This window comes from Lampetra planeri, chromosome 65 (assembly GCF_965212315.1).
Source record: "Lampetra planeri chromosome 65, kcLamPlan1.2.h2, whole genome shotgun sequence".
NCBI lineage: Eukaryota > Metazoa > Chordata > Hyperoartia > Petromyzontiformes > Petromyzontidae > Lampetra > Lampetra planeri.
In genome coordinates, this window is record NC_136171.1 from 1,335,305 (window position 1) to 1,348,668 (window position 13,364).

Consider the following 13,364-nt stretch of genomic DNA (forward strand, 5'->3'; position numbering starts at 1 on the left):
CGGAGGATCAAAAACGCTGAGCTAAAACTAAATTGTTTCTTGCTGTGGTTGTCCCACCTGATGACGGACGCTTGTGTTGCGCCCGAAACGTCGTGATTTAATATATTTTATACCTACGTGACTTTACCGAAAGAACCCAAGAGGATGGATCCCTGCAGTCACGAAAACTTCACATCTAGATTAGTAAACGATTGTTCATGTTACCAGGTAAGGCCCCACACTGAGCTACGTGGCTCTTTTTCAGAAGTGACCTGGCGATCACAAATAATTGTTCAACGAAGGGGCTCTTGATCACAGTGAAATTTAAAGCGGCTAAAGACTCTTAAACGCATGACGTTGATTCGAAATGTGGAGCGAGAGACCTGAGGACCCGGAGGAAAAACACCACGCGACCACAGGAAGTAAGACACGCAAACTCCAAATATACAGCTGGCTTCAGGATCGGAGTTGAGCCCACGACCTCCTGTAGAACAGGCGAGGAAGTTACCACCTCGCCACCGTGGTAAGAGCCACTGAGATGGAGAGCTCTTTTTCAGAATCAACCTGGCGACAAATGATAGCTCATCGACGTGGATCATGATCACATAGAAATGTACAGCAGAAGCCAAATCCTCAAAACGGACAGCAGCATGAGGCTGGCACCACTGAGATCTCGAGTTCGAATCCAGGATTCACCAGCCACCTGTGATTAAACCGAGTTCTCAAGCTTTGTCAGTTGATATCCATAGACTCACACAGAGACCCATAGACTCACACAGAGCCCCACAGACTCACACAGAGATCCATAGACTCACATAGAGACCCATAGACTCACGTAGAGACACATAGACTCACACAGAGACCCATAGACTCACACAGAGCCCCACAGACTCACACAGAGATCCATAGACTCACCTAGAGACCCATAGATTCACATAGAGACACATAGACTCACACAGATACCCATAGACTCACACAGAGACCCATAGACTCACGTAGAGACCCATAGACTCACGTAGAGACCCATAAACTCACGTAGAGACCCATAGACTCGACTCACAGAAACCCATAGAATCGCGAGTTCTCAAGCTTTGTCAGTTGATAGACTCACGTAGAGACCCATAGACTCACACAGAGACACATAGACTCACACAGAGACCCTTAGACTCACACAGAGATGCATAGACTCATGCATAGACCCACAGACTCACACAGAGACACATAGACTCACACAGAGACACATAGACTCACACAGAGACCCATAGACTAATGTAGAGACCCATAGACTCACAGAGAGACCCACAGACTCACACAGAGACCCATAGACGCACACAGTGATTGGTTTGTCATTAAACCAGGTGCTCAAGTGTCGTGAGTCGATGGTCTCAACTTGACCACAAATGACTTACATTTATATCCACAGATTCACGTAGAGACCCATAGACTCGACTCACAGAAACCCATAGACTCACACAGAGACCCATAGACTCACGTAGAGACCCATAGACTCATGTAGAGACCCATAGACTCACGTAGAACCCAATAGACTCACACAGAGACCCATAGACTCACACAGAGACCCATAGACTCACACAGACACCCATAGACTCACACAGAGACCCATCGACTCAGGTAGAGACCCATAGACTCAAACAGAGACCCATAGACTCACGTAGAGACACATAGACTCACACAGAGACCCATAGACTCACACAGAGCCCCACAGACTCACACAGAGATCCATAGACTCACCTAGAGACCCATAGATTCACATAGAGACACATAGACTCACACAGATACCCATAGACTCACACAGAGACCCATAGACTCACGTAGAGACCCATAGCCTCACGTAGAGACCCATAAACTCACGTAGAGACCCATAGACTCGACTCACAGAAACCCATAGAATCGCGAGTTCTCAAGCTTTGTCAGTTGATAGACTCACGTAGAGACACATAGACTCACACAGATACCCATAGACTCACACAGAGACCCATAGACTCACGTAGAGACCCATAGACTCACGTAGAGACCCATAAACTCACGTAGAGACCCATAGACTCGACTCACAGAAACCCATAGAATCGCGAGTTCTCAAGCTTTGTCAGTTGATAGACTCACGTAGAGACCCATAGACTCACACAGAGACACATAGACTCACACAGAGACCCTTAGACTCACACAGAGATGCATAGACTCATGCATAGACCCACAGACTCACACAGAGACACATAGACTCACACAGAGACACATAGACTCACACAGAGACCCATAGACTAATGTAGAGACCCATAGACTCACAGAGAGACCCACAGACTCACACAGAGACCCATAGACGCACACAGTGATTGGTTTGTCATTAAACCAGGTGCTCAAGTGTCGTGAGTCGATGGTCTCAACTTGAGCACAAATGACTTACATTTATATCCATAGATTCACGTAGAGACCCATAGACTCGACTCACAGAAACCCATAGACTCACACAGAGACCCATAGACTCACGTAGAGACCCATAGACTCATGTAGAGACCCATAGACTCACGTGGAACCCAATAGACTCACACAGAGACCCATAGACTCACACAGAGACCCATAGACTCACACAGACACCCATAGACTCACACAGAGACCCATCGACTCAGGTAGAGACCCATAGACTCAAACAGAGACCCATAGACTCATGTAGAGACCCATAGACTCACACAGAGATCCATAGACTCACATAGAGACCCATAGACTCACGTAGAGACACATAGACTCACACAGAGACCCATAGACTCACACAGAGCCCCACAGACTCACACAGAGATCCATAGACTCACCTAGAGACCCATAGATTCACATAGAGACACATAGACTCACACAGATACCCATAGACTCACACAGAGACCCATAGACTCACGTAGAGACCCATAGCCTCACGTAGAGACCCATAAACTCACGTAGAGACCCATAGACTCGACTCACAGAAACCCATAGAATCGCGAGTTCTCAAGCTTTGTCAGTTGATAGACTCACGTAGAGACCCATAGACTCACACAGAGACACATAGACTCACACAGAGACCCTTAGACTCACACAGAGATGCATAGACTCATGCATAGACCCACAGACTCACACAGAGACACATAGACTCACACAGAGACACATAGACTCACACAGAGACCCATAGACTAATGTAGAGACCCATAGACTCACAGAGAGACCCACAGACTCACACAGAGACCCATAGACGCACACAGTGATTGGTTTGTCATTAAACCAGGTGCTCAAGTGTCGTGAGTCGATGGTCTCAACTTGACCACAAATGACTTACATTTATATCCATAGATTCACGTAGAGACCCATAGACTCGACTCACAGAAACCCATAGACTCACACAGAGACCCATAGACTCACGTAGAGACCCATAGACTCATGTAGAGACCCATAGACTCACGTAGAACCCAATAGACTCACACAGAGACCCATAGACTCGCACAGAGACCCATAGACTCACACAGACACCCATAAACTCACACAGAGACCCATCGACTCAGGTAGAGACCCATAGACTCAAACAGAGACCCATAGACTCATGTAGAGACCCATAGACTCACACAGAGACCCATAGACTCACACAGAGACCCATAGACTCATGTAGAGACCCATAGGCTCACACAGAGACCCATAAACTCACACAGAGACCCATAGACTCATGTAGAGACCCATAGACTCACACATAGACCCATAGACTCACACAGAGACCCATAGACTCACACAGAGACCCATAGACTCACGTAGAGAGCCATAGACTCACACAGAGACCCATAGACTCACACCGAGACCCATAGACTCAAACAGACACCCATAGACTCACACAGAGACCCATCGACTCACGTAGAGACACATAGGCTCACACAGAGACCCACAGACTCACACAGACACCCATAGACTCACACATAGACCCATCGACTCACATAGAGACCCATATACTCGCACAGAGATCCATAGACTCACGTAGAGACCCATAGACTCACACAGAGCCCCACAGACTCACACAGAGATCCATAGACTCACCTAGAGACCCATAGATTCACATAGAGACACATAGACTCACACAGATACCCATAGACTCACACAGAGACCCATAGACTCACGTAGAGACCCATAGACTCACGTAGAGACCCATAAACTCACGTAGAGACCCATAGACTCGACTCACAGAAACCCATAGAATCGCGAGTTCTCAAGCTTTGTCAGTTGATAGACTCACGTAGAGACCCATAGACTCACACAGAGACACATAGACTCACACAGAGACCCTTAGACTCACACAGAGATGCATAGACTCATGCATAGACCCACAGACTCACACAGAGACACATAGACTCACACAGAGACACATAGACTCACACAGAGACCCATAGACTAATGTAGAGACCCATAGACTCACAGAGAGACCCACAGACTCACACAGAGACCCATAGACGCACACAGTGATTGGTTTGTCATTAAACCAGGTGCTCAAGTGTCGTGAGTCGATGGTCTCAACTTGACCACAAATGACTTACATTTATATCCATAGATTCACGTAGAGACCCATAGACTCGACTCACAGAAACCCATAGACTCACACAGAGACCCATAGACTCACGTAGAGACCCATAGACTCATGTAGAGACCCATAGACTCACGTAGAACCCAATAGACTCACACAGAGACCCATAGACTCACACAGAGACCCATAGACTCACACAGACACCCATAAACTCACACAGAGACCCATCGACTCAGGTAGAGACCCATAGACTCAAACAGAGACCCATAGACTCATGTAGAGACCCATAGACTCACACAGAGACCCATAGACTCACACAGAGACCCATAGACTCATGTAGAGACCCATAGGCTCACACAGAGACCCATAAACTCACACAGAGACCCATAGACTCATGTAGAGACCCATAGACTCACACATAGACCCATAGACTCACACAGAGACCCATAGACTCACACAGAGACCCATAGACTCACGTAGAGAGCCATAGACTCACACAGAGACCCATAGACTCACACCGAGACCCATAGACTCAAACAGACACCCATAGACTCACACAGAGACCCATCGACTCACGTAGAGACACATAGGCTCACACAGAGACCCACAGACTCACACAGACACCCATAGACTCACACATAGACCCATCGACTCACATAGAGACCCATATACTCGCACAGAGATCCATAGACTCACGTAGAGACCCATAGACTCACACAGAGACCCACAGACTCACACAGAGACCCATAGACTCACACAGAGACACATAGACTCACACAGAGACCCATAGACTAATGTAGAGACCCATAGACTCACAGAGAGACCCATAGACTCACACAGAGACCCACAGACTCACACAGAGATGCATAGACTCACGCATAGACCCACAGACTCACACACATACACATAGACTCACACAGAGACACATAGACTCACACAGAGACCCATAGACTAATGTAGAGACCCATAGACTCACAGAGAGACCCACAGACTCACACAGAGACCCATAGACGCACACAGTGATTGGTTTGTCATTAAACCAGGTGCTCAAGTGTCGTGAGTCGATGGTCTCAACTTGACCACCAATGACTTACATTTATATCCATAGATTCACGTAGAGACCCATAGACTCGACTCACAGAAACCTGTAGACTCACACAGAGACTCATAGACTCACACAGAGACCCATAGACTCACACAGACACCCATAGACTAACACAGAGACCCATCGACTCACGTAGAGACCCATAGACTCAAATAGAGACCCATAGACTCATGTAGAGACCCATAGACTCACACAGAGACCCATAGACTCACGTAGAGACCCATAGACTCACACATAGACCCATAGACTCAAACAGAGACCCATAGACTTACGCAGAGATCCATAGGCTCACACAGAGACCCATAGACTCACACATAGACCCATAGACTCACACAGAGACCCATAGACTCACACAGAGACCCATAGACTCACGTAGAGAGCCATAGACTCACACAGAGACCCATAGACTCACACAGAGACCCATCGACTCACGTAGAGACCCATAGACTCAAACAGAGACCCATAGACTCACGTAGAGACCCATATGCTCACACAGAGACCCACAGACTCACACAGAGACACATAGACTCACACAGAGACCCATAGACTCACACAGAGACTAGGTTGTGATTAAACTGGGTGCTCAAGTCTAGTGAGATGATGGTCTTTAGCCCGGTACAACACTTATTTGTGCTAAATTTTATCTCTTGAAATAAAAGTGCAAGGACTCCTTTACTACGAGTTAGGTTCCAGACGTTTGTTCGTAAGTTGATTTGTTCATAAGTCACAACTTTACTCCTGTCAATTCCAAACACGTTGTAGACTAAACACGGGGAATGGCTTTAAAAGTTGTCTAATCTCTTGTAGATGCCGCTGGTTCTTCACGTTCTGCAGATGTAGATGCCACCAGCACAATCTATTGCGTGGCAGTTGAACTTACGACTCTCGGTCCTACCGGGCAATTGGACTTACGGATGGGTTTGTTCGTATCTCTGAAAGATCGTGAGTCGATGTGTTCGTAAGTAGAGGAGTCCCTGTATCAGTTATGATTGTAAGGCTATTACCACTATTCAGTCACAGAGCGTGTGTTGCTGGATGGGAGATTCCAACCCCCTTCATTCTGTGGGCCAAATTTTACTTGTGGAAGGGGATCTCAGAGGTAGTTCTTTGATATTCACTTCCATGGTCTGTTCTCTAACTCAGACTCTGTGTGTTGCTGGACTCTGTTTTGCTGGTGGACTCTGTGTTGATTGTTGACTGTGGACTGTGTGTGCCTTAGAGGACTGTGGTGGACCTACGTGGCTCCGAGAACCAAATTCGACATTCACCTCCCCCAACTACCCTGGCCCCTACATCAGCGAAGCGCACTGTGAGTTCCCCCCTCCCTCCTCCCCTCCTCCCCTCCTCCCCTCCCTCTCTCCCTCCCCCCCACACAGAGTCCACCAGCAACACACAGAGTCCGAGTTTGAGAGAACACACCCTGGAGGTGGATATCACAAAACTCCCCCTGATATCCCTTTACTGTTTACTTTTTGGCGCTCTCTGGTCCAACAGCGGTGAGACTAGGCCATAAATAAGGATGTCCCTGGTGTAGGCCAATCAGTTTCAAATACAATGCATACATTATTATCAGGGCATGTTTGTTTGCATGTTCACTGCAAGTATGTGCGGTTAATGCAGATTTGATTGCCTGCGAAAGGTATTGATTTTGTGTTTGAACATCTTAACACCTTCTGCTTTATTGCCAGCTAGGGTGTAACCTATTCTTATTTTTCAAATTCGAAAAAATACGTCGCAAATTACTAAAATTGGGATGACACAGAACAGCAATATCGCCCGGTACCGTGAATCTCCTGCAGACTGCGTCTGTGAAACGTAGCGGTGAACGACGGTGGCCAATATCCATACCTCCAATTGGCACGGTTGGCAATGTACAGTGCAAAAGAAGTTCAACATACATACGGTACGGCGGAGCTGTTCACTGTAGCCAGTGTTCAAATTCAAAGTCCTATTTTCGGGAACTCAAGTGTTCGTGTAAACTGCGGACAAAAGTTCAGATTGTAATTTCCACCGCAGGGCTCAGAGGTACTCATTGACGTGAACCCCTGGCTCTGGGCATTTTGAGTAGGGAGACACTCTGTCAGGATGAGGTCTGCCTGCAGGGGATGGGAGAACAACACAGACAAAATAGCTGCCACACCTTCCAGTAGTTTCAGGAATTCTGTCCCATTGTCCCCAAAAAGCTTTTGCAAAAGTCAGAATCGAGTTCTGAGTTAAAACGGGGCGGGGTTACCTGAGTAGCGGGCGGGGGCTACCTGATCAGTGGGCGGGGCTACTTGATCAGTGGGCGGGGCTACTTGGCACTTGATCAGTGGGCGGGGCTACCTGGAATAATTTGTCAATGTGGGATTGCAAACAGCAGCAACATCTCCCCCTGCTGTGAAAACCTGGCAGGACCCTCTTTTAAAAGAGAGTCTTGAAATTCGGGTGAAATTTTCCTGAGCAAATGAGTGAAATGATAATAATTATACAATAGACTCCAGATTATCCGCGTGCGGTTTATATGATTTGCAGATTACCACGCAGCTGAGATTTTGACATACATTAATAACATGGATTTTCCCTTAAGCCCAAATTAATCATCTAAAAACAGTTATACATTGATCTTCTGGGAAATGTTTATTACAAGTCAAGTGCTTAAACCGAACAAATATGTGTGCTCCAGTTAATCCAAAATCCACGTGATCACCTCGAAAGTGCAGTAGTTACATATGTTTACAACGGTGGGCGGAGTTTTGTTGATTTTGATTGGCGTGACTCTGCTATCATCCACTTAGTGGGCGGACTCTTCTGCATGGGAGCAGGAAAGTGTCATCACTGAGAATGCAGAAAATTTATATTTTTGGATTATCCGCGATTTTGAATTATTCGCGGCCATCTTACCCGTTATTAGCGCCGATAATCCAGAGTCCACTGTAGTACCGCACTGCTGTGGAATGTGGAATGGTTTCCCCGCACCCGCAGGCATGTGGCTCATCATCGCCGACGATGGCAACAACGTCCAACTACACTTCACGGAGTTTGCGCTGGAACAGGGTTACGACTTCGTGGAGGTCAGGGGTGGATATGGCTACGAGGCCAACTCCACCTTCATCGGTAAGGCGCACCGCTCGTCGCTAAGGCCCACCGCTCGTCAGTAAGCCCCACCACTCGTCAGTAAGGCCCGCCGCTCATCGCTAAGGCTCACCACTCGTCAGTAAGCCTCATCGCTCGTCGGTAAGGCTCACCACTCATCAGTAAGCCTCATCGCTCGTCGGTAAGGCCCACCGCTCGTTGGTAAGGCCCACCGCTCGTTGGTAGGGTCCACTGCTTGTGGGTAAGGACCACCGCTCCTCGAGCCGTTTTGCCCGGCGATTTTACGACGAAGGTTGCAAGGTGTGCGCGTGTGAGCACAGCGATAACATATTTAACTCTGGCTGTCGCCTGATGATGCTGGTTGTAATTACTGCCAAAACGTCGGACTAGAATTGTGAATGTTGTGGGTTTACTCTCCCAACACACAGGTGTGCTGTACTAATAAAGAATTGGCATGTTTTGTTTACGTGACAAACCTTACTAATTGGCTGTGTCGGGTGGTGGCGGGTTTAATGACATTCAAATTTACGCGATTTAACCCAAAACACTATCATGGATCTTCATTTGCACTCACACACTAAACTGAACTATTTTTATTTTACCAGGTAAGGCCCAACTGAGCTATATCGCTCTTCTTCAGAAGCGACCTGGCTATTACAAATGAAAGCTCAACTAATTGGCTTATCGTGTGGAAAATTTTGCAGCAGCCAAATACTCTAAAACGCACGTTTCTAAAAGTGTCGGGGAAAAACCAGAGGCCCCGGAGAAAAATCCACGCGACCACGCGGAGAGAAACATGCAAATTACAAATATACATCAGGTATCAGGGTCCAGATCGAACCCACAACCTCCTGCATACCAGGCGAGGTCGTTAACATATCCTAGCCACCGTGGCGAACCTAAACATCGATATAAAACAAAAACATCGATGCTGCAGATACCGAGTGTCCTGAGGGATATTGCACAACTAACAAACGAGGTTTTTAACGGGTTGTAAACGAATGCGAATAACAAAAAGAGCAACCGTAACGTGGGAAGGGAAAGAGGCGGCAGAAAAAAAGATGTTCAGGACAGGTGCAAGTCAGCCCCGCATTTTTACTCGAATAGGGACAACAGACAGAATGAAAATACGGCGTCTTATACTCCAGGAATCCGATGAGCTATGAAGCTATTTTTCATAGATGTCCAGAAGACTAGGGGAGATAAGGGGCGGAGGGTGAAGGGAGGGAACGAAGCTGTGGATGAGCGACAGTGGTAGTCCAGAAACGTGGTGGATATCTTCACTTTTTATATATTTTATATTATATATATTAACAACACGTTTATATTTATGCGATCTAAACGAAAAACCTCTGTAATGGATAGACTAAAATGTTATGTGCACGTGGGAGGAGAATCGGAGCACCTGGAGTAAGGGGCATGCCCGTGAGTACGCGACGCTCTTATCCCACACGGGTGGAATGGACGGGGATTGGCAAGTTTAAGTGGAAAATTCAAAGAGCAAGCCACGGCAGTGCGATTGTGACCACGCAACCCAAACTATGGCCCATAGTAAAACCATAGAGACCCACAGAGATCCATAGAGATGCACAGACCCATAGAGACGCACGGAGATCCATAGAGATGCATGGATATCCAGAGACGTACAGAGATCCATGGAGACGCACAGACATCCATGGAAGCGCACAGATCTATAGAGACACACAGATCCATAGAAACGCACAGACATCTATGGAAGTGCACAGAGATCTATAGAGATGCATTAAAGACACAAGACACAGTGAGATTGTGTCCACACAACCCAATATATGGACCAAAACAGGAAATCACTGTAGTCTGCGCCCTTTCAACAGCAACACTATCCCGGAGCCCTCTCGTGCCTAGCAGACTTCACCATTGGCATTTAGATCCTGAACGTATCGCTGCCAATATGCAAAAAGGGAGTCGAAACGGATGGAGTTTAGTCCACATTGTTGTTGAAGCACCTCCCGTGAAGCCAGGTTACGAGCACCTCCTTGACGCCCACATATAGATCCACCGACCCGCAGCGCTGAAATTACAGGCCCACCGTGCGTAGCCACCGCCACCCGGCTGACGTTTCCATCACTCGCACACTATAGCTTGAGCGACTGGCAGCGTTGCAGGGGTCCAGGCGAGGGCTCAACCCGTCCACAAAGCATCTCGGGAACGCGCGGTGTTCAATTTAACTTGCGTACAGCCCGTGACTGGCTTCGAACGGAGGTGGTCGTCTGTCCGTCTGCCCTATGTGCGTCCGTCCATCGCGGACGTGAGCAGGCCGCTTCACGGGCGCTGGCCCAGGAGGCGACCTCTTCTCGCCCTCCAGCCTCATGTCGGTCATCTTCCTGAGCGACGAGACCACCACCGCGAGGGGCTTCCACGCCAACTTCACGACGGGCTTTCGCCTGGGCCTGCCGCGTGAGTTCCTGCGGCGAGCGGGCGAGCCCAATGCCCCACGGTCGCTCGTAGCTCAGCGAGACGCATACACCTGAACCCCGGGCTTGAACCCAGGATCGTCATCAGTTACTGGCGCATTGCCTCGGACGCGCTGGCCATTAATGGACCCCCTAGAGAACAGGTGGGGGGGGGGGGGGGAATCTGCGGCCCTTTGGACCGCAGACTTAAATGCCACACGGTCCGTGGCCAAGCGAGGTGCGGCGATTATAAATGGTCCCGCTAACGCTACGCGTCCCACCATCGCCGCTGCTTGCATCTTAGCCGCACCGATGGGGTATCAGAGGAGGGGGGGGTGGGACATTCGACCTGGAAACATGCATCGTGTGATGCTGTCACGGGATGGAGTAATTCTACGCTCGGGGTATATTACTAAACGAAAGATTGTTGTTATTTTACCGGGTAAGGCCCAATACAATAAGTATGTTGGGACTTCTTTCGCACCATACGCGGCCAACCTCCTGTTAGCACGGTCGGCTTACGTGCTGGTGCCAAAGAAGTTGTTCAACGCGCGTACGAATCGCAACTTCGCCACGTGTGCCGATGCTGCCACGCGATGCGCTGCAGGTGTGTGCCTCTGTGTGTGTGTGCGCTCTGTGTGTGTGTGTGTGCTCTGTGTGTGCCTCTGTGTGTGTGTGCGCTCTCTGTGTGTGTGCGATCTGGGTGTGTGTGTGCCTCTGTGTGTGTGTGCGCTCTGTGTGTGTGTGTGCGCTCTGTGTGTGTGTGTGCCTCTGTGTGTGTGTGCGGTCTGTGTGTGTGTGTGTGCGGTCTGTGTGTGTGCGCATGCTTAACTCTCTGTGTGTATGTGTGCACTCTCTGTGTGTGTGTGTGCGCTCTGTGTGTGTGCCTCTGTGTGTGTGTGCGGTCTGTGTGTGTGTGCGGTCTGTGTGTGTGTGCGCATGCTTAACTCTCTGTGTGTATGTGTGCGCTCCCTGTGTGTGTGTGCGCTCTGTGTGTGTGCGCTCTCTGTGTGTGTGCCTCTGTGTGTGTGCGCTCTCTGTGTGTGCGCGCATGCTTAACTCTCTGTGTGCATGTGTGCGCTCCCTGTGTGTGTGTGCGCTCTGTGTGTGTGCGCTCTCTGTGTGCGTGCTTAGCCCTGTGCTCGGAGGGCGAGTTCCAGTGCCGAGTGGGCGGCTGCGTGAGCGCGGCGTCCGTGTGCAATGGCAGCTGGGAGTGCGGCGACGGATCCGAGGAGAGAGGCTGCGGTGAGCGCCGCTCCGCACCACGACTCCCCCATCGCACGCCGAGGGGTGGTGGGGGTGGTGGTGGGGGCCACAGCGGGGGGGGACACGGGTGCCTCGCGACTAACCCTAAACCCTAACCCGGTGTTAATTTCTCTCACCTTATGAGCAAAAAAAAACGATTGACACGACTCTGTCTCTTTATATACACTGTTGCTTATCCTTGCCATGTGGATATATTTATTCAAGAAGATATCTTGGTTACATTTGGTGTCATACAACCAACAAAACATGGTCACATTTCTTTCGTAGGCCCCTTTTAGTTTCCGTAGGCCCTATGCACAGTGCCTGCTGTGGCCTATTGGCAAATACGGCCCTGGTGGGGGGGTGGGCGAGTGAATGAGTGGGTAAATGAGTGTGTGTGGCTTCAGCTATGGAAGGAAACCAGCGCACCCAGAGGAAACCCCATCGCAGGACAGGAGGAGAAAATACAAACTCCACACAGATATAGCCGCCCGTGCCGGGAATCGAACCCAGGGGTTCCTGCCGTGAGGCGCGTCACCACTGCGGCGCTGCCCTGCCACACGTGCTGTGCTGTCTATCCGCACACACTAGTCTGTCTGTACACCCGCGTGTCTGTTTGAACACCCGCGTGTCCGTCTGTCTGCGTGCGCCAGTTCGTCTGCTGGACCTCTCTGTGCCGCTCCCCAACGCGACCGCCCGCGGCGTGCCCCAGCTGTGGACGCAGCGCGACGCCGCCTGGGGGAGCGCGTGCGCGGACACGTGGAGCCGGAGCCACTCCAACCACACCTGCGTCTCCCTGCACTACCCGTGAGAGACGGGGGAGAGGGGGGGGTTTGGGGGGCCTGGGGGGCGGGGGGGAAAGGCGGAGACTGGGGCGGGGGGGGGGGGGCTTTGGGGGGCTTGGGGGGGGCGGGGGGGGAAGGAGGAGAGACTGGGGGGCTAGGGTGGTGAGGGAGGCAGAGGGCGGGGGGGAGGGGGTGGCCGG

General features: G+C 49.9%; 1 protein-coding gene across 3 annotated transcripts in view; it reads left to right on the top strand.

The window, feature by feature from the left end:
* Positions 1–13,364, top strand: part of LOC144737172 (enteropeptidase-like) — a 70,985-nt gene that overhangs the window by 41,923 nt on the left and 15,698 nt on the right. For all 3 annotated transcript variants that reach the window (XM_078619893.1, XM_078619892.1, XM_078619894.1), the window contains 5 exons: positions 6,847–6,936; positions 8,592–8,723; positions 10,998–11,138; positions 12,269–12,379; positions 13,033–13,186. In XM_078619893.1, coding sequence (XP_078476019.1) covers positions 6,847–6,936; positions 8,592–8,723; positions 10,998–11,138; positions 12,269–12,379; positions 13,033–13,186 — 628 coding nt within the window. The remainder of the gene's footprint in view (positions 1–6,846; positions 6,937–8,591; positions 8,724–10,997; positions 11,139–12,268; positions 12,380–13,032; positions 13,187–13,364) is intronic.